The 24142-nt window shown below is 50.9% G+C and overlaps 1 protein-coding gene across 3 annotated transcripts in view; it reads left to right on the top strand.

Annotated features, from left to right (window-relative positions):
• DAAM2 (dishevelled associated activator of morphogenesis 2) overlaps positions 1-24142 on the top strand; it is a 115685-nt gene that overhangs the window by 87860 nt on the left and 3683 nt on the right. For all 3 annotated transcript variants that reach the window (XM_060110922.1, XM_060110923.1, XM_060110925.1), the window contains exons 11-23: positions 15-144; positions 3752-3810; positions 3952-4136; positions 4671-4970; positions 9155-9262; positions 12699-12805; positions 13977-14061; positions 15813-15919; positions 16053-16141; positions 20442-20610; positions 20755-20862; positions 22016-22076; positions 23265-23396. In XM_060110922.1, coding sequence (XP_059966905.1) covers positions 15-144; positions 3752-3810; positions 3952-4136; positions 4671-4970; positions 9155-9262; positions 12699-12805; positions 13977-14061; positions 15813-15919; positions 16053-16141; positions 20442-20610; positions 20755-20862; positions 22016-22076; positions 23265-23396 — 1640 coding nt within the window. The remainder of the gene's footprint in view (positions 1-14; positions 145-3751; positions 3811-3951; positions 4137-4670; positions 4971-9154; positions 9263-12698; positions 12806-13976; positions 14062-15812; positions 15920-16052; positions 16142-20441; positions 20611-20754; positions 20863-22015; positions 22077-23264; positions 23397-24142) is intronic.

Genomic DNA, 24142 nt, shown 5'->3' with positions numbered 1-24142 from the left:
CTGTCACCCCTCAGACAAGCGGAACTTCCAACAGTGGCAGCTCCTGGACCGCATCCTCCAGCAGATTGTCCTCCAGGACGAGAGGGGTATGGACCCTGACCTGGCTCCTTTGGAGAACTTCAACGTCAAGAACATCGTCAACATGTGAGCAGTGGCCATCCCTCACCTGTCTTCCTCTTCCTTCCCCATCCCTCTCCTACTTGGGGTCTCACCAGAGAAACCTCGGCTCCCTCTCTCCAGCCCAGACACCTCCAATGGGCCTTGAGCAAGATCATCCAACAGAACTCCCCGAGATAATGGAAATGTTCCATACGTGCACTGTCCAAATGGGGCTGCTGAGCCCTTGAGGTGTGGCTAGTGTGACTGAGGAACTGAGTTTTACACTTTATTTAATTTTCATTAAATTCAAGTAGTCACATGACATGGCTGGCGACCACCGTATTGGATAGCACAGGTTTAAAGGGGGTGTACGCAACTCGCTATGATCCACTGCATTCAGTGGATTGAGGGGGGATTACACGTATTAACACGGAGGAAGAGTCAGCAAACTATGGCTACAGGCTAACCCCCGCCCTCCAGCTTGTTTGGTATGGTCCACGAGCCAAGAATAGTTTTACATTTTAAAAGAGTTGTTAAAAACAAACACAAGAATATATGACAGAGACTGTACATAGTATATAAAACCTAAAATAGTTACTCTGGCTCTTTAGAGAAGGTCTGCCAACCACTGAAAATAGAGCATGACAATTTAATTATGAGGCTGTTGGAAAACGATGTCAGAGCCTAAGGTCTCTGACCTACCATCTTTGACTGACCCTGGGTGTAGAGAAACACCAAGAAATGAGTTTAAAGTCATGTCAGCTAATGATCAGGCCTCATGTTAGCACACTGATTTTTAATTTTAAACTTCTACTTTCAGTATAAGCCTAAATCAGTTGCCCTTAAGGAGGTGAACTGGCTCTCAAGGATTCATTGTGCTGCATTGCAAAGCCAAGGAGAAAATGATTTCTGAACTATTCATGCTACTGTTTTCATTTGCACAAATAGCTGGGTGTTGGTGTAGTCAAAATCCTAACTGGTATGTTGGACAAGTACAACTAGGAAAGTAATCAAAAGCCTTATTTATTTTTTGAAGTTTTTTAAATTTAATTTTTATTTTATATTGGAGTATAGTTGATTTACAATGGTGTGTTAGTTTCAGGTGTACAGCAAAGTGATTCAGTTATACATATACATATATCCATTCTTTTTCAGATTCACATTTCCCATATAGATTATTACAGAATATTGAGTTCCCTGTGCTACACAGTAGGTCCTTGCTGATTATTTTATATATAGTAGTGTGTACGTTAATCCCAAACTCCTAACTTATCTCGCCCCCCCCTTTCCCTTTTGGTAACCATAAGTTTGTTTTTGAAGTCTTTGAGTCTGTTTCTGTTTTGTAAGTAAGTTCATTTGTATCATTTTTTTAGATTCCACATATAAGTGAAATCATACGATATTCGTCTCTGTCTGACTTCACTTAGTATGATAATCTCTAGGTCCATGCATGTTGCTGCAAATGCCATTATTTCACTCTTTTCTATGGCAGAGTAATAGTCCATTGTATATGTGCCACATCTTCTTTATCCATTCCTCTGTCGATGGACATTTAGGTTGCTTTCATGTCTTGGCTATTGTAAATAGTGAAGGCAGCTTTATTTTTATCTTTTACTAATTCTTTACATTACTTAGTGGGGAAGCTTTTCCTCTGCCAGAGCATGACAACTCCTCAGGTGCAATGAAGTTTTTGCTGCTTCTTGGACAATGGGAGTCCTCAGCTCACTTTCAGCTGCCAACATAGCCTCAAATCTGCAAGTAGAAGGGCTAGTCTCAGACGTGAATCAGTATTCTAGATTGGATTTAGCCTTGAATCTCTCTCCTCCCTGGACTGGGGCTGGAAGCTGTAGTGGGAAGAGACTGTGAGAGAGAGAGAGAGAGAGAGAGAGAGAGAGAGAGAGAGAGAGAGAGAGAGAGAGAGAGAGAGAGAGAGAGAGGAGAGAGGAGAGAGAGAGAGAGAGAGAGAGAGAGAGAGAGAGAGAGAGAGAGAGAGAGAGAGAGAGAGTGTGTGTGTGTGTGTGTGTGTGTGTGTGTGTTGGTTGGCTTCTTTTCCTGTGTTCTGTTTCTCTTCTAGCCCCTTCTACCCCACCCCCCTTTCCTCTAGCTAACCATTTTCTGACCCCCACCAGAGGCAACATGGGGGCAGGAAGGAGAAAGGGAAAAGGCCCTACTTGATCAGGTAACTTAATAGACTTCCTGCTCTCTGGGCTTGGCACATGGATAAAGATATGACATGTATTCAGAAGTTCCTTGCTGGGTGCCTTTCGCTACAAAACCCTGGTCACTGGAGGCACATGTTTTTCTTTTTTTCCTCCAGGCCTGCTTGGCACCATCCCTTCCATCAGGTCCTGATTCACTGGCAATACAATACACGTAGATGTACACTGTTGAAGTGTCCAGATGGACTTTTTGGATGAGACTTAAAATAGCTTCAGCCTAATTCCTCCACGATGCTCTCTGGCTCATGAGAAACCCTCATGCAATCTCTCATACTAACAAATTCTTGGAGTGTCACGGGTCTCCGCCTACCCTCTGGACCTGCCTAGCCCCAGTCCACCATGCCTCCCTCCCAGTGTCAGGGAACATGGATCAGACCCTCTGGGTGGGCACAAAGAAGTCACTTCACTAGATGGTGCTGAAGGAGGACCCCCCCCCCCACCGCCCCCCGCCAGAGAGGATGACAATGGTTCTCTCCAAAGAAATCTATTCGCGGGCTTCCCTGGTGGCTCAGTGGTTGAGAGTCCGCCTGCCGATGCAGGGGACACGGGTTCGTGCCCCGGTCCGGGAAGATCCCACATGCCGCGGAGCGGCTAGGCCCGTGAGCCATGGCCGCTGAGCCTGCGCGACCGGAGCCTGTGCTCTGCAACGGGAGAGGCCACAATAGTGAGAGGCCTGCATACCGCAAAAAAAAAAAAAAAAAAACTATTTGCAAATTATTTCCCCCATCATACTTCACTCCCTCTTTATCTCCTTGACCTGGTTGAGGAGGCCAAGAGTCATGGATCTAACTTCTCTGTGTTTTCAGATTTACAAAAGAAATGATTATTGAGATCTCACCTTGGAATTTCACCTCTCTTATACCTTGATGTCTGGGTCACTGCTTGTCATTTTCACCGCTTGTAATGAGAGTTTGACAAGAATGAAGGGGCTTCCTATGATTTAGACACATCCCCTCTTTACCCTCTACCCACTTAACTCTGTGTTACTGGGGTGGGTGATTTCTCTTGCCCTCACACATTGGTCATTGGAAGTCTGGACCATGGTAAGGCCAATGTTTTGATCTCTCTCAGATGCGAGAACCTATTTTTACAAAGGGGTACAAATCATTGTACAACTAAGGGAAGCCTGGGATTTAGTCCTGGCTTTACCACGAGTTAGTGGTCATCTCCTTTTCTGGTCTTAGGAGCTTCAACTCTGTCCCAGAGGGGTTGGACTCTAAGGGTCCTTTCAGCTTTCTCAGACCATGGAGAGACAGGTCATGAGAACTTGTCAGGGATGGGACCTGGAGAGACATCTGGAGAGTCAAAATCCTAGCCTCCTTGATGTGGCTGGACAGATTGGAGATCAGGGTACCAATGTGGGGAACTGGAAGATGCCATGTCTTCTGGGAAGCTGTGAGCAAACAGTCAAGAGACCCTTCACTCCCCACCAGGCTCATCAACGAGAATGAAGTGAAACAGTGGCGAGACCAAGCGGAGAAGTTCCGGAAAGGTGAGAGGCTCCAAACCCGCTCCCTGCTCCCCACCCCTCCCCTGCCCAGGACCCCATTTCCTCCTTTGGAGAAGGACACACATGCATTCACATCCTCTCTTCCCATTTCCCCTCCTGTCCTTCCTCCATCCCTTCCTCCAGAACATGCGGAGCTGGTGAGCAGGCTGGAGAGGAAGGAGCGGGAATGCGAGACCAAGACATTGGAGAGGGAAGAGATGATGCGGACACTGAACAAGATGAAGGACAAGCTGGCCCGAGAATCCCAGGAGCTGCGCCAGGCTCGGGGACAAGTGGCAGAGCTGGTGGCCCAACTCAGTGAAATCTCAGTACGTGGCCCCTCCTCTGCTTTGACATAGTTGAGCTGAGGGGAAGAGTGGGGGGAAGATCAGGCGTGGGGAGGAGGTGAGGACCCCAGCATGGAGGAGACCTCAGACCAGGATAGAGGGGACCCTTGAGGCTGCAAGGTTGACACCTGTGTTAGACAAAAACAGCGTTCCTTCCTCCGGGTGACACTGTCCCAGGAAGCACACCGTGGAAAGCAGAGTGCGGGTGGGGTTTGGGCTCCCCTCCCCCTCTCAGCTGGGTGCCCTTGTGCAGGCCTGGCTGTATCAGTCCCACTGTTGCACGTGATGACTGTGACTTTGTCCACTATGTCTGTGTTTGCCTTGTGTGTGTATCTGTGTGTTGGATGTCCAGGATGCAGAGGGAGAAAACAGGGCTTAATTGTGTGTGGGAGGTGAGAGCAGGCTTCGGGGTCTAGTCTAGGTGGAGAATAAGAGTAAAGGAAGGCACAGTGATGGGGGACTCGAAAGGCACCCTTGTTGATGCTTTGTCTTTTTGATGTCTCTGTCTCCCCACAGACAGGACCTGTATCTCCCCCCCCTCACCCTGGGGGCCCACTTACCTTGTCTTCCTCGCTGACAACCAGTGACCTGCCTCCACCCCCGCCCCCTCTACCATTCTCCTGCTGTCCCCCACCGCCACCACCCCCCCTGCCCCCCGGTGGGCCTCCCACTCCCCCTGGTGCCCCACCTTGCTTCAGCATGGGCCTGCCCCTCCCCCCAGACCCCTTCCCCAGCAGTGATGTCCCGCTCAGGAAGAAGTGTGTCCCCCAGCCTTCACACCCACTGAAGTCCTTCAACTGGGTCAAGCTGAATGAGGTGAGTCGCAAGGAAGAGGTCAGTGGATCCATTCTCCTACAGCCTGGGACAGTTAGCCCTATGGATTGATAGCCCGCTATTTGCAGATCTCCACCTTGGGTGCTTTGTTTGATGGGGGTAAGGGTAGGCACAGTGGATGCAGAAGATGGGGTTGCTGATGCCCAGCTGTCTATTGGGAAGAGCACAGGGAGGAGGTGGCTTGGCATGCGGTGATGCTCACATGGGCAGAGCCACCTACAAATGGAATATGAGTGCGCTGAGGGTTACTGGAGTAATATAGGGCCAAGCGGGGGTGCTTTCTAGATGAGACAGGGCTTGGCTAGAATGTTAAGGATTGGGTTGATTTGAGGAAAAGGGTGGAACATACAGGTGAAGATCTTGGGCCCGGGTCTAGAGATGGTAAAGAGCAGGGCCGTGTGTACAGAGGACTGAAATGATGAGGCCATGACAGGGTAGCAGGGCGGGTGCAATGAAGAGTTTGATATCAAGGTGTAGCCATTTTGGCATCCTCCCAGGGGAAGATGCAAACACTGGCTACTTTTCTAGACTGCTCAGCAGTGAGAGGCCCTCCTGAATATTATCCACTAAGAACCAGCCATCCCAGGCCCACCTGTGGGAGTTGATTCTTCTGTTGGATTCTCATGAGTGTAGAGTAGAGATGCCCTGGGTCACGTTGGACCCCTGGTAATTGAAGGCCAGTTCCAGCCTGGGCCAAGCACTGCTCTGGTTCTGTACTGTGTCCTCTTAAGAGGACCAGTGGCTTCATCCTTGAGGTAAATAGATACAAGAGAACTGGCCTCAGTTAGCCTGACTCACGTTCAACCTCCAAAAACAGTTTGGAGCTGGGACTGATGGATGCCCTCTGACCTTGTTGTATGGGGCCAGGGGACTAATTCTTGGAGAATTCATTACCACACCACTCTGTGAGCTTAAATTAGCTCCACTGGAGACTTAGAGTGGGAGGAGACACAGATTGCTAAGTAGATGGTCAGCTAGTTTGCTAGGCGCCTTCTCCTGGTGGTAGACCAGCTAGCCCGTCAGTCTGAGGTCTGCTTTGTGTAAAGCTTTCTGCTGGGGGCTGTGATGGATAATAATAAAAGGTGATGAGACATAACGTTGCCCTGAAAGAGCTTTGGATCTGGCAAATTAGGAAGTGTGTCCAAGGAAACATCCTGAGGTCCTGGGGATGGGTTGCAGGAGGGGTTCTAACCTCTAACCAAATCAGGTTTGGCTCTAACTAATGGTGTGATCTGCAGAAATCATTCGTTTCATACCTGTTTGCTTGTCGGGGAGATGATCTCTGATTCCTTCTACCTCTGGTTTTGTTATCTAAGTGGAAAGACGAAGCATGAATATAGCCCATTCATTGCCTCCTGGGCTTCTGATAACATCTCCAGTCTGAGTTATTCAAATTGTAGAGCCACCTGTTAGCAGCATTTTGAAGGGACATTGTTAAAGTTCGTAACAACTGCATCACACAGTTCTGCCCTGTGGATACTTCTCCGTGGTCACAAGGCCAGCCAGAAAGGCCAGCTGCATACGGGCAGGCAAGCAGCTCTGCAGAACCAAAGGTCATAAGCGGTGTGGAAACATTCATTGTTCATGATCAGAAATATTTTTTTAATTGTGATTAAAAAAAAAGAATTTTGTTTTTGCTTCCTGTGCTTTCAACTTATAATTTCAGGTTTTAAACATGTAATGAAGGGTTGATTAGGCATCTCAACAATTAAGGAAGGCAAACAAGGCACCTAATGTTTTTGTAAGATTTTCATCCTAAAGAGCTTTGTGCTTAGGATTTTCTCTGGGGTCCAGTAATAATAAAGCCTATATCAATTCCTCAGGGGCTTAGGATTTTCTCTGGGGTCCAGTAATAATAAAGCCTATATCAATTCCTCAGGGGCCCAGAGCAGGCCAGAGTCTCATTCCTAGACTGGAAAGTCAAGGTTTGATGGAGCACATGATGAGGAGCCCTTGTGGGAGAAGTAGCAGCAGGGGTGGGGGTGGGGGGTGCTTCGAGTCATATTAGTGAACTTATCATCCCATTCCCAGTCTTTTAGTTGCATGACTAAATTCAGGTTATTTCATCATTTGGGCTGTAGTTTCCCAATCTGTAAAATGGGGGTAATTATGATAACCAGATCAAAGTGTTCTTGTGAGAATTGACTTAATACATACAAATTACTTGGAGCAGTGACTGACACATAGAAAACCTTTAAAATAAGGATATTAGATGAGTTATTATTAGTGGGACTACCATATGTGCTTTAAGTGTGTTCTCTCACTTAATCCTCACTCCAATGCAGTCAGGTAAACGTGATTGAGACTCAGTTTCCTTTCATGGGACATGGGAAGAGAAGAGAACCCCTCCGTTTGCCAACAGCTTCACTTAGGGGCTGTCTGACCCCAAACGCTCGAGGAGGGAAATGTAATGAAATGTGTTTTTGAGAAAGAGTTCCCTGGCTTGGAAAGGATGTCTCTAGAGGGGCAGAAGCCCCAGGAATCTAGACTGGGAGTAGTGAGGTCTTGGCCAGAGGGGTATAAAAATTCAAGAATAATTGTATGAGGTGGGTGCATCTTTAGGATGTAGAGGATGTTAGGAAGGGATGTACATCCCTCTGGCCTCAGACCTCAGCTGCACCTTCAAGAAGGGTCGCAGGTCCTTCTGGTGACCGTGGGGAAGGGAGGGTGTTTGGGAGACAGTGGGGGGGGGGATCCTGGGTTGTCTGTTGTCTCAGGGGAAACTCTTCCGGATGTTGAACATCCAGCTCTGTCATTCCAGCCCTTTCCTTCTCATCCTGGCCTCACTGAGAATAAGAGCAGTGGGAAGCTTTACCTCTATGGGCCTTCCCTCTCCACCCACCTCCACCCTGGGTCTAGATTTAGATGGAGAACGAGCTAGAAGTTCCCCCTCCCCGCCTTCCCTGATCCAATTCCCCTTCCCATCTTCTCTCTGTCCAGGAGTCTGGCTCCTCATCCCAGCCCCCTTCCCCTGACCCACGCATGCTCCTGTACACACACAGACACACACACACACACACACAGTGGTTGTTTCTGCCATGAGAAGAATGCGTCTGTGTTGGGTTTGGCCGGTTGCCTGCATCCCTTGCTGCTCCGAGCTTCCCAGCCCAGCATTCCACGAGAGGGTCCCTGGCCTTAGGAAGGCCACAGGAATGTCCCCACCCGCCCTGCTCTGGCCTTGCCTCCCCTTTCCAGAGTTTAAGAAAATAAAAGTGAGTGAAGGATAAGTTTCTCTCTCGGAGCCTTGCTGAGGGTGATGGAGGGAGGACGCATCAGCATTAGGAAGGTCCCCGGCTGCCCCCAGGCAGAGCGGGGTGGGGAGGTTCTAATTTAAAGGACAGCGAAGCTCTGGACGAGGTGAGGGGTCCTGGGAGGGGGACTCTCATCTCGGCCCTCGAAGCCATTACTGGGATGTTACAAGACCACTAGGGCATTCCTGGCGTGGCCAACAGCTCTTCCCCAGATCCCCGGAGTGGGGTTCAGTGCAAGGGTCCTACACAGAAGTGGGCAGTGCCTGAGCTGAGAGACCTTGGAATGTAACCCCTGGGTCCATTCCAGTTATGAGGGATGGGACACCCTCTGACCAATGGGAACTTGTGGCAGAGCCTTGCTGGCCTGAGCAGTCACTAAAAAGGGGCCAGGATGTCCCAGCCTTTGGCATTCGTCCACTTTCTGGGAATCTGGGAAAGTGGGAGGAAGGCCACTGGGAGAGAAAATGACCACCTCAGATACAGGAAATACAGTCAGCCCTGAAGATTTGAGGATCCCAAGTATGTGTGGGCACTCTTCCTGCCATGATTCCAGCCAACCCTGACCTTGGGGGAGGGTGCTCTGAGAACACTGGTTTGGTTTGGTTTTTCTGGAAGGAGTTTCATACCCTCCTCTTATGCTTGCCCACCCATCACTCCAGCGCTCCCTTGATTTCTGGAACGTGCTTGCATGTAGCCCCAGGTGAAAAGGAGGAGAAGGTTGTCTGTGGCCTCTCCCCTGGAGCAGAGTATTGAAGAGGAGGGGAGGGGGAGGAATCGACCCCCTTCTGAGGTCTGAGAGCCTAGCTATGGAACTGTGTGCACCTGGAGGACAGGTGGGGTTAGGGGGGCATCGTGCATCTCCATCATGAAGGAGCTGAGTCAGCCACGGGGCCTCCTCCCTTCCCTGAATCTTAGGAACGTGTCCCTGGCACCATATGGAATGAGATTGATGACATGCAGGTGTTTCGGATTCTGGACCTCGCGGACTTTGAAAAAATGTTTTCAGCTTATCAGAGGCATCAGGTAACGCCCTGCCCCCTCTAGCGTCTTGAGTCTTGACTTCTGGTCTTGACTTCACACACACCCTTTGAACTCAACCCTCAGCCCCTCCCTTCCTCTCTCCCTCCCTCCCTCTCCCTTCCACATACACTGAATTGATTTTATTCTTTATCAGGTACCCTGTTCTTTCTGGGGACATAGATATGAGTTAGGGGGGTGCAGTGCATAGGGGGAAAACATCCCATTGTATTAGTTTGTATTTGCACATCAAGTGGTGAAATAATACGTTGTCCATTTCTCTCTTTGGTCTTGGAGCACTGGAGGTGGAGTAGCAGGGCCAGGCCACTGCTGACCTTGCTCTTTTTCTGGCCCTGGGACCTAGGAACTATACCTACAAGGCATTATAACTTTTCCACCACATCTTCCGCTATACTTTCATCTCCCGACACTCCCAGGAGTCGAGCAGAGGATGCTAATGTTTCAAGGAAGGTAGAGCTGCTTCAGGTCACACTGCGGGGCTGAGGCTGGGGCTGGCCAAGAGAGGCCCTGGCTTTGCTCTGCAGACACTGTGTACAGAGGCTGACCAGCAAGCCTGCTCTTCCCGAGGCGGGACAGGGAGTGGGCTTGGTGTCAGGCCGCGGGCGCTCCCGAGGCAGTACCTGCTGGGTTGGCCAAAAATGCCGATTCTCCGACCTCACCCTCCCATGAATGTGAGGGCCCAGGAATCTGCATTGCAGAACTGGGGGCCATCCTCCGAGGTCCAACCTGGGCATTAGCAGCCTAGAGGCCCCGGAGCATTTGCTTTGTCTCTGGCCCGCCTCCCAGGAGTTGTTTTCTCTCCAGGCTGTGCTGTCTTCTTCCATGTTTTCTCCACTGACTTCAGGTTCCAGCCCTGAGGACTTCCCCAGGTGCCTGTGAGTGGGGTCCGGGCCCTCTTGGCTCCTGGGCAGAGGCAGCATGTCGTGGCCGGTCTCCCCACTGCTTTCTGCCAAGGCCAGAGCTGTGGATGACCCTTCCTGAGGGCGGGCAGGACCGAGAGCACGTGTGACTGCTCCTGGGGGACTAGCCAAAAGGGAGCGGGGGGTGGGGGCAGGGCTCTGGCCCTGCCTTAGGGGTCTAGAAAACCAGATGGTTGTTTGTTTAACTTAAATGTAGGTGCTCTAGGCATCTGATTCTTTACCCCTAATTCCAGGAAGCACTTTTAGCCCTGTGCCCATGTCCAGCTGGCATGGTACAGGCAGCAGCTGTGGCCCGGCTGGGGCAGGAAGAAGTTCTTTGGAGCATTTGTTGCTCCTGTGATCAGTGCTTCCGAGCCAGGGATGGAGGGAGTGTGTGCCGGGGGCATATCAGTCCTGGGCGAGCACACGCCTCCCCCTATTTTGAGAGCCTTCCTCCGGGCCAGGGTTCCAGCCTGGCTCACCCAGTCTCCAGGGCCCTGAGGTAGGGCTACGGTGGGGGCTGGGGGGAAAGAGGGACTCCGGGGTTTAGGACAGGCTGGGCCTGGGGCCTCCCGGTTTGGGGAGTGGAGGGGAGTGAAGACGGACAGCGCCCTCCTCTGTCTCCCCTCGTCTCTCTGAGCCTGCTCAGTCCAGCACCCTGTTTCAGGGCTGTGCTCACCTGTCACTGCAGGTCGCCCGGGCTCTGGGGTGTTGAATTCAGAGCAGCAAGGCTGGAGACCCAGAGGCTGTGCTGCCCTGGTCGCCTCCTCTTTCTGTCTTGGGGTCCGGGGTGCGTGGGACAGGGACGGTCCTATGAGCGTGGTCTTCCCTCTGTGCCCTCTGCGTGTCCTGAGTCAGTGACTTCAACCTCCCCCCGGGTCAGGAAGGGAGGACCAGGGGGTGGGCTCTGCCCTCTCTGCTCCCTTGGAGATCAAAAGACAGACAAGGGGGAAAGGGTAAGGGGCAAAGTTCAGGGACGCCTGCTTTTCTCTGTCTCAGTGAATGCAACTTTCACGTGCTTTCAGCTCAAGTTCGGTTGTGGTTGGGTCTCCTCCCCTATTTTGAAAGATGCAGGGGTGCAGGAATGCCCTCTGCCCTCTGGGCAGATTCCCAGCAGAGGAGCAGGAAGAGCTGCAGCCAAGGCCTGGGGTGGGGCAGCTCGGGGGCCTGGTCCGACTGGGGAGTGGTGGTCCCCCTGGACGCAGGGCACTCAGGAGAGGCTGCCTGTCCTCTGCTTGGTCTGGCTTCTCTGTGAGTGCATGTCTGCAGCTCCTGTTCAGTGCTACTTGCAGGTCTCTATCTCCAACCATGGGGGTCTCACTGGGATGGGGGGCAGGCAGTAGATGCTGAGGGGTCCCCATGTCTTTCCTACTGTTCTTGGGTCCCCAAACCTCTTGGCTAACGTTGTGCATGTTTAATTCTCTATTGGCTGTGGCTGCTACCTGCCTAGGAGCTGATAACTAATCCTTGCCAGCAGGTGAGTCACTCCTGGGGCTCTGGACACTCCAACTTTTAACCACTGTGCTGGGCTGCTACCCTGTACTGGGCCCAAAAGAGAGGGCTTGTCAGTTCTGCCTTCTGCCTTTTTACCCATCTTAACAGGGTGGCGTCAGGGAGCGTCCCCAAAGAAAAAGCAGAAATGTAGGGAAGGGAGAAATGTAGGTAGGGGTCTGCAAGCAGACCCCTACCAGCAGTGGAGGTGAATGTCTACTGGGGTGAAGAGAAAGCTTCTAGGTCTCTTGTCTTACCCACTAGGCCCAAGGCAAGGCCGTCCTGTAAGACTGCACAGGCTGGGCACTGCACAATTCCGGGGGCGCAATTCACAAAGACAGTGATGTGAGTGGCAGCCCCTGGAGTCGTCCAACCTGGAGCATGTGCTTGGAAGGACCTCCCAAAGGAAGAAACAGTCTCCTGTCTATCTCACCAGGGGCCAAGAGAAGGCCAGGGGATCTTCGATTTCTTGGGAATTGCCCGCTGGAACCCCAGAGGAGAGAACTTTGCAGGGAGTTGTGCCTCAGTTTCCCCACCTCTGAACTTGTGGATGCCCTCCACCCTGGGCACACTGAGCTGTGCCTGAAGTCCCCAGGAAGGGGTCCAGGAACTGTGACCTTACGGGGACTTGGAACCAGCTTCTCGTCATAAGATTGGGGAGGCTCTCTCTGGGTGGGCTGGTGGGTGGGTAGGGGTTGATTGTCTGGGACACAGTGTAGATCACACTACACAGCCCCAGGGGTCAGTCACTCCCCGCCTAGTTTGCCCACAGAGGGCAGTCTCTGATAAAGGGGCTTCTTATTGCCCCTGACACATTCTAGCCCAGGGTAGAGCCCCAGAGCCTCCTACGGGAGTCAGATATTAACCACCCTCCTCTCTCTCTCCTGTCTTTTTTCTTCCCTCTCTTTCTTCCGCTCACACCAGGAGCGTTCGCTGCTTGCCACGGGGGTGGCTCCTGGGTGGGGGGTAGGCAGGAAGAGGACTGGGGAAAACACACACTTGACCCTTTCTACTTGGCTTGTCGGTTGCAGAAGGAGTTGGGCTCCACGGAGGACATCTACCTGGCCTCGCGCAAGGTCAAAGAGCTGTCGGTCATTGACGGCCGGAGGGCGCAGAACTGCATCATCCTTCTCTCCAAGTAGGTGCTCACCCTGCCTCTACGGCCCCTGCTCCACAGTAGGTTGCAGGTGGGAGGAACTGGGTCCCCAGGAAGCAGAGGCCTGAGCTGGGGCTAGAGAGAAATATGATGGAGCTGAGTGCCTGGGGGAGAGAGGTGCCTGGCAGAGGAATGGGGTGATAGTAGCCTCTGGCCTCCCCCCATCTCCTGGCTGTCCCCTGGGGTGGCAGGGGGCCCCTGATCTCGAGCCCTCTCCCGGGAGCCCCTGTTGAGCAGCAGTGAGGGGCTCTGCAGACAGGAAACTGCCCCATCACGAGGCCCCTGACCAGCCTGGTCAGCGTCTGGCAGCGGAGTTGCTCTAAGCCCACGGAGGGCCCCGCTCGGCTCAGGCCACAGAGCAGCATGATCTCAGCCCCCAAGCATTTCCCGCGGCTGCAGAACAAACAGGGCAGTATCTGCACCAACAGCATAGCTTCTGTGCGGGGCCTCCCGCCAGAGCCAGGGTCAGAGGTCACCGCCTCCCATACTATTCTTAGCACTGCCCCAGCTGCCCTGGGCCGTCCATCCCCGCTTTCCTCCCCACGAGGTCCTAAGCCTCAGTTTCTCCCCCTTAATGCTTCCCCAGGGCCTCCCAATGGGTGTGCATCTGGAGGGGCTGTGTGTGTGTGTGTGTGTGTATGCACGTGTGTGTAGGGGGTTGCTTCTCCCTCTCCCAGACAGCAAGACGTGTTGGAACAGCTGTGCGGGACCCGAGGCGCTGTCGGAAGACTGAGACCTGTTCTGTCTTGAAGGAAACAGGAAACTTCCCCCTTAGTGACCTGCCCATATTCCCATCCTCCTGTGGAGATGCCGTGGGTATTTTTGGCATGAGGAGAAGGATCAGAAACTCTTCGCCCTGTCTCAGTCTACACTGAAGATGGCCCTTTTCCTCCCAAATGTCCCCATCCATTAGGATGGAGACTCAAGCAAGAAACCAGAGACTCAACGTCTCTAGAGACTAAAATATCTCAGGATTGAGTTATAGAGTGAACCATATGAGTTTAGTCTGAGAAGGCTTTGCAGAGGAGAAAGTGCTATCAAATGTAAGCGAGAGAGAGAAGGCCCGGGCTCTGGCTTCTGAAGGAGAAGGTCTGGGGTCTGTCCTGAGCAGAAGGGCCAGGCCAGGCTGCTCAAGGTGGGGTTTTGGCCTTAGGTTGAAGCTGTCTAACGAGGAGATCCGGCAGGCCATCTTGAAGATGGACGAGCAGGAGGACCTCGCTAAGGACATGCTGGAGCAGGTGAGGCCCCTGAAACTAGGGGGCAGCCGGACCCCTTCCTGACAGCCCCCAGGGAGGCCGAGTCTCTTAGGTCAAGGAATAATTGGGCTGGGGGCTGGAGGAGTGAGGGAGAGGTTTATAGAAACTTCCCTGGGCCAACCTTTCTGAGGAGAGACCAGAAGGCTGCATCTTTTCAGGGGATTGAAGCCCCCAGAAAGGAGATATGAGGAGCGAACCCCTCCCAGCCATGGGCCTCAGGGCAAAGACAGTGACCCATAACCATATCTCCCCCAAATCTCTTCCACATCAGTCTGTTGTGTCCTTCAAGAGAAACCCAGAAAACACCAAGCAAAACCACCATCAATTGGACATTAAAATTGAGAACTCTGTTGATCAAAAGGCACTATTACTAGAGTGAAAAGGCAAGCCAAGCTTTAGGAGACCTTTGCTTTATGTATAGATCACAAAGATCTCATATTCAGAACAAAGAACTTTATAAATCAGTGAGAAAATGGCAAACAACTTAAAAATGAGCAAAAGACTTGAATAGGTACTTCATGAAAGAGAATTTCCAAATGGTTCAATACTGTTAGTCATCAGAGAAATATGGTAAATCACAGTGAGGTACCGCCATCCACCCACCTAAATGGCTAAAACTGAAAAGGCCAACAATGCTAGGTGTTGGCAAGGGTGTGAAGCAACTGGAACTCGCATTGGGTGGAACCATTTTGGAAAACGATTTGGCAGTACACACACCTACCTTAGTGCCCAACAATCCCACTGGGTACAAACACTAACTATAGGAATATTTATAACAATTTTATCTATAAACCACCCCCAAACTGTGAACAACTCAGCTGTCCATCAGTAGGAAAGTGAATAGACTGTGGTATATTCCTACAGTAGTGCTCAGCAGTGAATAAAAAATGGATTACCAATACCTACATGGAGGAGCCTCAGATGTTATGTTGAGTGAAAGAAGCCAGACCCCAGAGAGAACACACTGCATGAGTCCATTTGTATGAAGTTCAAGAATAGCCAAATTTTATCTAAGGTGATAGAGTTCAGTTGAGAGGCTACACTGGGGGATGGGGGCGGCTTGGCTTACTGAAGTAGCACAAGGGAACTTTCTATGGGGGTGGAAATCTTCTTATTTTAATCTGGATGGTGGTTCAGTGGGTAGATAGTTTTGTCAAAATTCATTGAATTGCACATTTTAAATGGATGCATTTTATTTTATGTAAATTATACCTTAATAAAGTTGGTTTAAAAAGAAAAAAATCAGGCTTCCCTGGTGGCGCAGTGGTTGAGAGTCCGCCTGCCGATGCAGGGGATACGGGTTCATGCCCTGGTCCGGGAAGATCCCATATGCCGGAGAGCGGCTGGGCCCGTGAGCCATGGCCGCTGAGCCTGCGCTCCGCAACGGGAGAGGCCACAACAGTGAGAGGCCCGCGTACCACAAAAAAATAAAAAAGAAAAAAAGAAAAAAAAAATCATTGAGCTGTACACTTAAGAACAGTACACTTTACTGTAGGTAAGTTATATCTCAATTTTAAAAAGTAAAAAAAATAAAAGGAAGGAAGTCTAGAGCTGGGTGTCCTGTGTCCCCTTGGGGCAGGTGAAACATAAACCACCCCCATGAGGATGCACCTCTCTTTTATGGGGGCCCTCCCCATCTTGAGCCTGGTCAGTGTGTGGGCTTCCATGGGCTGCCCACCCCCCATGTCAGCTTCTCACCTGTTTCCTGTCTGACCTTCACCTGCTCTTTGCAGCTCCTCAAGTTCATCCCAGAGAAGAGTGACATTGACCTCCTGGAGGAGCACAAGCATGAGATAGAGCGGATGGCCCGTGCGGACCGCTTCCTCTATGAGATGAGCAGGTCCGGGGGCAGCAGGCGCGGCCAGGAGGGGGCGGCGGTGGGCGGGCCAAGTGGGGGCTGGAGCTGCTCTGGGGCTGGGGCTGGTGGGGGGGGTGGGGGGGCTGCCTCACGATGCAGCCCGCCCTGTCCACAGGATTGACCACTACCAGCAGCGGCTGCAGGCCCTCTTCTTCAAAAAGAAGTTCCAGGAGCGGCTGGCTGAGGCCAAGCCCAAAGTGGAAGGTATGGCTGAGGGCTGGGGAGGAGACCTGGGGGTGGGAGGCAATGGACAGGCACAGAGGAAACCTCCTTCCCTATTCTTGATTCCCCCCAGAAAATCAAAGTCAAGGACAAGATGTAAATCTATGAGTTTTGTAGATGTATGCACTTGTGTATATGCACACACGTGCCGGCCATGCACCCCATTCCCTGTGCGTCAGCACGCAGGCTCTCCAAGGCGGGGAATCTGTTGACATCTGCCCCAGCCTGGAACAGAAATGCTGAAAAAATGATGATGGCAGTAAGCACCTAGAACACTTCTTGGCACAGATCGTTCTGCTTGAGAGGTCCTAGGTACAGAGAAGACCTCTGGACACGTTATTTTAAGTGTGAGCTACTAAGAAAGTAGGAAATTGGGCAACGGGATCCCCAGAGGTATCTGACTTGCTGGGGGTGGGGAACCCCTCCCCCCCTTTTCAGGTGAGAACTTTGTAATTAAACGAGAACCACATGCCAAGTACTGTGTGAAACACTCCACGTGGATGGTCTCATGTGGTCCTCGCAACACTATGGGGGCCATTCTCTCATCTCTAAGATGAGGCTATGTTAGTGGCCCAAGGCTGTGTTACTGGTAGGTGGTGGAACCAGGATAGGAACGCAGATGTTGTTCTTCAAAATCCATCCCTCCCTTTTGTCCCGTAGTACTTCCCAGAGGGCATGTTCCTGGAACTGCCTGGGGATGGCAGAGGACGGAGGCACAGGGAGCTGGGGGGAAAGGCAGGTGGTCAGGAGGGTGGGCAGCCATGAGGACCCCAGAGGGAAGAAGCAGGAGAGGCTGTGAGGCTCATCTGTGGTAAGAAGAGGATCAGCAGATTGGAATGAGAGAGCCAGTGTCCAGGATGCTGCGGGGCAGGCTGGGGGCAGAGCAGAGCATGGGCCCCCTCTGCTGGACACCAAGCTGCCTGCACTCCCTGGGAGGCCCAGGCCAGAGAATGGTCCTTCCTGGAGTTTTGATGAGCTGCTTCAGGAGGATTCCCGGCGTAAGGTGGAGCATGGCAGGGTTAGAGGCAGACGTTTTCTGTAATCTGGACGGACACACACACACGTGCAGGCACGCAACAAGGGGTCCGCAGGCTGTGTGATCATAGATAACGTGTCTGAGGGGGAAGGAAAGGGTTCAACAGTGACTCTGCAGGTCTGAAGGCACCTCCTTCTCTGGTGATGGGTGAGTCCTTACTTTCACACAGCTTTCTTTGTCCTGCTGCTGACTGCCTTTGGGGCATGAGGCACAGATAAAGGGGTTCAGCCCAAGGCATGTGTTCAACTATTTGTGTATCTTGGGTCAGTGGAGCAAATGTGAGCAATCGCCTGTCATTTGGATCTGTGGAACTAGAGCAGTTTAGCCACCAGGTAGCTTTATTCTCAGATAATTTCCTGCTCCTAGGAGCTCACTCCTAAATTCTCCCTAAGGGGTCATCAGTGTACGCTCAGGAAAGAGCTTCCCTTTAATATCGAGCTAAGCAGAGTGAGACGTGTTTGGGGTGGCAAAGCCTGCTGAGGAAAGTAACAGTCGCTCTGCTATGGCCATGGCTACTGTTCTAGAATGGTCTGGAGGTCTCTTCTGTCCCAGACTTGGGAGCAGGTGGCTGAAGTGGTATTTGACAGAATCAGGTCAGTGGGCTTGACTGGGGGCAGAGAGGTGAGGATCATGCAGGGGTTGGGGTCCATGCTTCTCCCTCCAGTTCTCCTAGGAAATATTCCTGGAAGAGCTAAGATTTGGCCTATCGCAGCTGGTTGATGAGCTGTTGACCCCTGTCCCCAGCATCCCTCCCTCCCCAGGCAGGGCCTCTGGGTCAATTTGCCAAAAGCCAATTCATCAAATCTGACAAATTTACCAATTCTTCTATGAATATATTCATGAACATATTCTTGAATATATTCTTCTTATGAATATGTTCATTGCTGAATATACCAAACTTACCCATGCTCATTATGAACAAATGCACTGAGTATAGTCAAGATGAATATGGCTTCACATGTAAACATTCTTATGAGTATATTCATGAATATATTATTATGACTATATCTAAAAGTCTGCATTGCATATGGGAATTTTCCCATTTACACTGATTCCCTTTGAACTCTTATCAGTTTCTGTTTTGCCAACATTTTAGCATTTTTAGGATTGCTCTGCAGATTTTTCAAATAGCAGCATATCAACCTTAGAAAAACTATCCCAACCAATATGCGTTGCCGGAAACTCTGAAGTAGTTTACTTAAAAACAAAACAAAACAAAAACTTGTTATTGAAATATGCACATAGAAAAGTACACAAATCCTAAGAGTCCTATTTGACGAATCATCCAAAAGTGAATGCACCTGTGTGATCAGCATGCAGGTCAAGAAATGGCACGTTTCCAGTCCCCCAGAGCCCTTCTTCATGTCCCCCTCTCAAACATTACTTCCTCCAAATCCTCTGAAGGTTCGTCTATCTTGAACTTTCTATAAATAGAATAACATAGTACAAATAATTTTATGCTGGTCTTTTGTTCAGCATTATGTTGTAAGTTATCCCTATTATTATTACAGGGAGCGGTGGGTTATTTTATTTTCAGTGCTGCGTTTTATTCCATTGTATGAATATACCATAATTTACTTAACCAATCTCGATGGAATTTTTTTTAAAAACTAGAAACCATTCAATTATTCATCAAGAATATTGCCACGGTTAGGTCACAGAATAGGCAGATGTTTGAGTTTAGCAGCCACTGACCAACCTTACCTCTTACTCACTTTTTTTACAGCTTTTTTTTTTTTACAGTTACTTTAACTGCTTTTGAAGAGTTTTGCAAGCTTTTAGTCAAATGGTTTGCATTTAATCTTCATAGCAGCATCTTAAGGAATGTTCAATTTGGCAGAAGCCAAAGATCATAATACAATGGTTTAATCTTCTCACCACATTTAATAATCCAAAATCATATTCTATAACTGGCAGCCAAATTTTCAGTGTAGGATTTGTATCCTAATTCTGCACATCCACCATTAAATACAGAATAACTGAGGAAGGGCCAGGGTACCCACATCAGAATGAAACACTGAAGTTTTGGTTACTGTTAGCCTTAGTTTGTATTTCCAAGAAAGGTATCATTTAAGGAATTGGAGGGAAATTTTTAAATGCCTAAAGGTTGGAAATTTTTTTTTTTTTTTTTTTTTTTTCCTTTGCGGCACGCGGGCCCCTCACTGCTGTGACCTCCCCCGTTGCGGAGCACAGGCTCCGGACGCGCAGGCTCAGCGGCCATGGCTCACGGGCCCAGCCGCTCCGCGGCATATGGGATCCTCCCAGACCGGGGCACGAACCCGTATCCCCTGCATCGGCAGGCAGACTCTCAACCACTTGCGCCACCAGGGAGGCCCGGAAAATTCTTTTAAATGATATTCAATAGGCTGTCTAGTAACCTATTTAATCAAATCTAAGACACCATCAACTGCAAAGCACACCATTATCTTATAAAACAAAAATATGAAAATACTGCAATTGATGATGTTATAATTTGACAGGGATTTTTTTCTTTCCAAAATAATCAACAAAATTCAGCACTTCAAAAGAGGCAGAAACAGTCCCATAGTATGTAAAATGCTGAAATTAAAAATTTTAATCACTAGGTTTAGAAAAGTAGAAGTATTATATTCTTTTTATTTTATTTTATTTTATTTATCTATCTTTGGCTGCGTGGTCTTCGTTGCTGTGTGCAGGCTTTCTCTAGTTGCGGCAAGTGAGGGCTTCTCACTGCAGTGGCTTCTCTTGTTGTGGAACATGGGCTCTAGGCACACAGGCTCAGTAGGTGTGGCTCGCAGGCTCTAGAGTGCAGGCTCAGTCGTTGCGGTGCATGGGCTTAGTTGCTCTGTGGCATGTGGGATCTTCCCGGACCAGGGCTTGAACCCGTGTCCCCTGTATTGGCAGGTAGATTCTCAACTGCTGCTCCACCAGGGAAGCCCAAAGTATTATATTCTTGCATATATCCACAGAAAGAATATGTTAAGAGTCTTTAAATACATGCAAGGGAAGATGATACATTCTCCAATATAGTCTTAGGAAGAGTTGGCACATTCTGAGAAAGGGTTATTTGGTGAATTGGCTTTTGGCGAGTTTGCTTCCCCTGGAGGTGGGTAGATGTGGAGAAGATCGTCTGCTGGGCTGTGGGCATACCCTCTGCCCCTCTGAAGCTGACACTTAACGGTGCCTTTTCTGGACTTTGTGGTGACATCATCCTAGGGTTCAAGGGCCTGGTATATGTGGGGCTCTCACCTGTCCCTCCTCCCCCAGCCATCCTGCTGGCCTCCCGGGAGCTGATCCGCAGCAAGCGTCTAGCTCAGATGCTAGAGGTCGTCCTGGCCATCGGCAACTTCATGAACAAAGGGCAGCGTGGGAGCGCCTACGGGTTCCGGGTGGCCAGCCTCAACAAGATTGCCGACACCAAGTCCAGCATCGACAGGTGGGACCTGCCGGCTTCTGGACCCTCCCCATTACCCTCCCCAAATATGCCACAACTTCCCCCTAACACCTCACCCTAGTTTCCGCCGGACCCTCGTTCCCAATTCCCTTGGCCCCGTACCCCTGACCCGACTTTCACCCACAGAAACATCTCTCTGCTCCATTATCTGATCATGATCCTGGAGAAGCATTTCCCTGACATCCTGAACATGCCCTCTGAGCTGCAGCACCTTCCAGAAGCCGCCAAAGTCAAGTAAGGGGTCCTCTTGAGGCTTCTTTCTCCCTGTGATCCCGCCCTCTCTCATCTAAACTTCCTCCTTCGGGTCTACTCTGAGCTGGCCCAGAATGAACAGCATCTCAGGGTTTGCTCTGGAGAACCCAACAAAAGACACTCTTTTTTTTTTTTTTTTTTTTTGCGGTACGCGGACCTCTCACCACTGTGGCCTCTCCCGTTGTGGAGCACAGGCTCCGGACGTGCAGGCCCAGCGGCCATGGCTCACGGGCCCAGCCACTCCGTGGCATGTGGGATCTTCCCAAACCGGGGCACGAACCCACGTCCCCTGCATCGGCAGGCGGACTCTCAACCACTGTGCCACCAGGGAAGCCCGACACTCTTTGCTCTCAAATCCTCATTTCAGAGATTCTCTCAGGAAACAAAGTGGGGAGTGGGGAATTGCGACAGGGATGGGGAGAATGCTGGCAGTGGGGTTGTTATTAAGCCACTTACCACTGCAGGCGGTCAGAGCTTAACCCTTCTTGCAGAGTGTGGGAGACAGTGTAGGACACTTGCTCCATTATCCCCACAAGGGGTAAGATGGGCATCATCTACCATCTCCTGTCACTCACTGGCTGGGGGCGGGCAGTAATGCTCTGGCCCACAGAAAAAGTGCTCAGTGGTTGGAAGTCAGGGCTGTCCACTACAACGGATGGTCCAAGGAGATGGCGGGGGTGGGGTGGCGGGCTCCAGGAGCATCTGCTACAGGTGAGAAGTCAGACCTGAACATATATAGGCTAATAGAAGCATCTCCAATAGAAGCAGAAACACAGAGGTAAATAGCTAATACGTATCAAAGGCATACTGCATGCAAGATACCATGTTAAGAGCTTATGAGCATTACCTGATGGTGATAAAAATAAATCCAAGCCAGAGGCCATGTGTTGGAAACCTCCCAATATGCAGCATGACATTTCCGATCTGGAAGGGTCTATAGGACGTAAGTTTCACCCGTTATTTTACAGAAGCACAGACAGAGCACAGAGGGGAGGTGATTTGCCAGGGCAACATGTTAATAGCCAAAGCAGGGCTGGAACCCGGGTGCACTGACTCCCAAAGCCATTGGGGTTTGCTCTGCCCTGTACTAACCCCAGCTCCTCTCCCTCCCTCTGTGTCCCCCCGCCCCCCATAGCCTGGCAGAGCTGGAGAAGGAGGTGGGCAACCTCAGGAGGGGCCTCAGAGCAGTCGAGGTGGTGAGTACATCATCTATGCCTGCCTGGGTTTGAGGGGATGCTGCCCATGCTGTGTTTGCTGCCTGTCACTGGGCGGACTCCCCCGCCCCCCCAGACGCAGACGCTGTCTGATGCATCTCTGTGACCCAGAGCTCCTGGCTGGGGTGACAGAAGAGCTGGCACAGCAGGTACAACCTGTAGCATAGAGTGAGGGCTCAGGAAAGGATAAGTGAATTACCCAGGGCTTAAATTTAGACTCCTGAAGAGGGGGCATCCATCTGAGCCTGTAGCCTACCACTGCACAGTGGAGTGGAGTGAATGGGAAATCTGCCACGTTTAAGATTGATTCAAATCGATGCGAGAGGATCTGCATGCCTTGGAAGCTGACTTAGGGCAGGTAACACCTAGTGTGACACTGGGGACCAGTGTCCCCAGAAGTTCTTTCCTTATGTCTCTTCACCTCCTCCCTGGGCCAGTAGAGGACCCAGGGGCTATACTTTTTTTTTTTTTTGCTGGAGACCCAGATCTCTACTATTCCTGATCTAAGGGCTTCTCAGATGATACTGTCTCTAGCCCAGTGTGGACGTGGCCCACTCCTTTGTTTCCCTCTAGGAACTAGAGAGCCTTCTCATCTTCACTGGGCGTATGTGGGGAGGCGGCTAAGGGGATAATGGGCTTAGAGAAAGAAGTATGAGAAGGGGCCTTTTGTTGCCATTATGGTGGTGTGGGGACGGGGCAGGGGGCTGCTTTCTAATTTATAGCCCTTTGAAGTGCTACCCAAAATGTGGTCCGTGGTCCATGGACCAGCAGCATCACATCAACTGGGAGATTTGGAAATGCATCTCACACTTTAATCAGCACACAGATCACCCAAGGGTCTTGTTAAAATGCAGATTCTAATTCTGAGTGGGGCCTGAGAGTCTGTTTCTTAAAATTTCACGCTGCTGTTCCCAGACCACGCTCTGGGTAGCACGATCTAGAGAAAGGAATACGGCAGTGGGGGCCAGGGAAGGATAGAGGCAGGGGGGACTGGTTGATAACTCACAATCTTTGCCACCCTTAGAATTTTGAGACTCAGGGTGTTCCCTCTTGCAAAGGCAGGCTCAGTGTCCTGCGATCGGCAAGGAGGGTGGAGGATGGGGTGAGCCCCAGCATTCCTGACTCTTGTCCTGGCACTGGTCTGACCAGCACTTGGCTTTCCCTCCTCAGGAGCTGGAATATCAGAAACGCCAGGCGTGGGATCCAAACGACAGGTTTGTCCCGGTCATGAGCGACTTCATCACGGTCTCCAGCTTCAGCTTCTCAGAGCTGGAGGACCAGCTCAATGAAGCCAGGGCCAAGGTAAGGGCGCCCCAAGCCCCCAGGCTGACCCCACCCCCACCCCTCTCTGTCTTCACCGGTCCTACCACAGGTGGCCCAGAAGGGACACACCCAGAGGCACAGAGCTTTGAGGAGAAAGGGTTTCCTCACTCCTACGAGAAAAGCGACAGCAACGCTGTTGCGAAGTGCGCAGCCCATTGACCAGATGTCAGGCGCCCCATTAAGTGTTTTCCATCCTCTGTCTCACCACCTACCTTCTGGGTTTGTTGAAAGGCTATTATCCCATTCCACAGCTACGGGCACTGAGATCCACAGACGTTAAGTGACTTGCCCAGGGCTGCCCAGCTGTGACAGACAGCGCTGGGTTAGGAGCCTGACTCAGGACCCCATAGCTTTGCTCTCGGTTGCTTTGCACTCTGACACGCCTCTGGGCCCCCACTGTGGGAGTCTTCTGGAGGTGTGGGTCCTCATTCAGGAGGCCAGCGGTGGGGCCTGAGATTCAGCCTTTCTAACCAGCTCCCGGGAAACACCCATGCCACTGGTCCAGGGAGCACACTTAAGAGTAGTGAGGGCTTTCTTAGAGTGTTTTCCGTAGGTTGAATTAGAGATGGTAGCTCTCAGTAATAGTGCCAGGCATGTAGCTAGCACTCTGCATCACTAACTCATTTAACACCCCCCCAACACTATAAAGTAGGTCCTATTATTATCCCCACTTTACAGATGAAGAAACCGAGGCACAGAGGGGTTAAATAACTACCCGATAACTA

This window comes from Mesoplodon densirostris, chromosome 10 (assembly GCF_025265405.1).
Source record: "Mesoplodon densirostris isolate mMesDen1 chromosome 10, mMesDen1 primary haplotype, whole genome shotgun sequence".
Lineage (NCBI taxonomy): Eukaryota > Metazoa > Chordata > Mammalia > Artiodactyla > Ziphiidae > Mesoplodon > Mesoplodon densirostris.
Note: the sequence above shows the minus strand (reverse complement) of the source record. Positions and strands in the feature narration are given on the sequence as shown.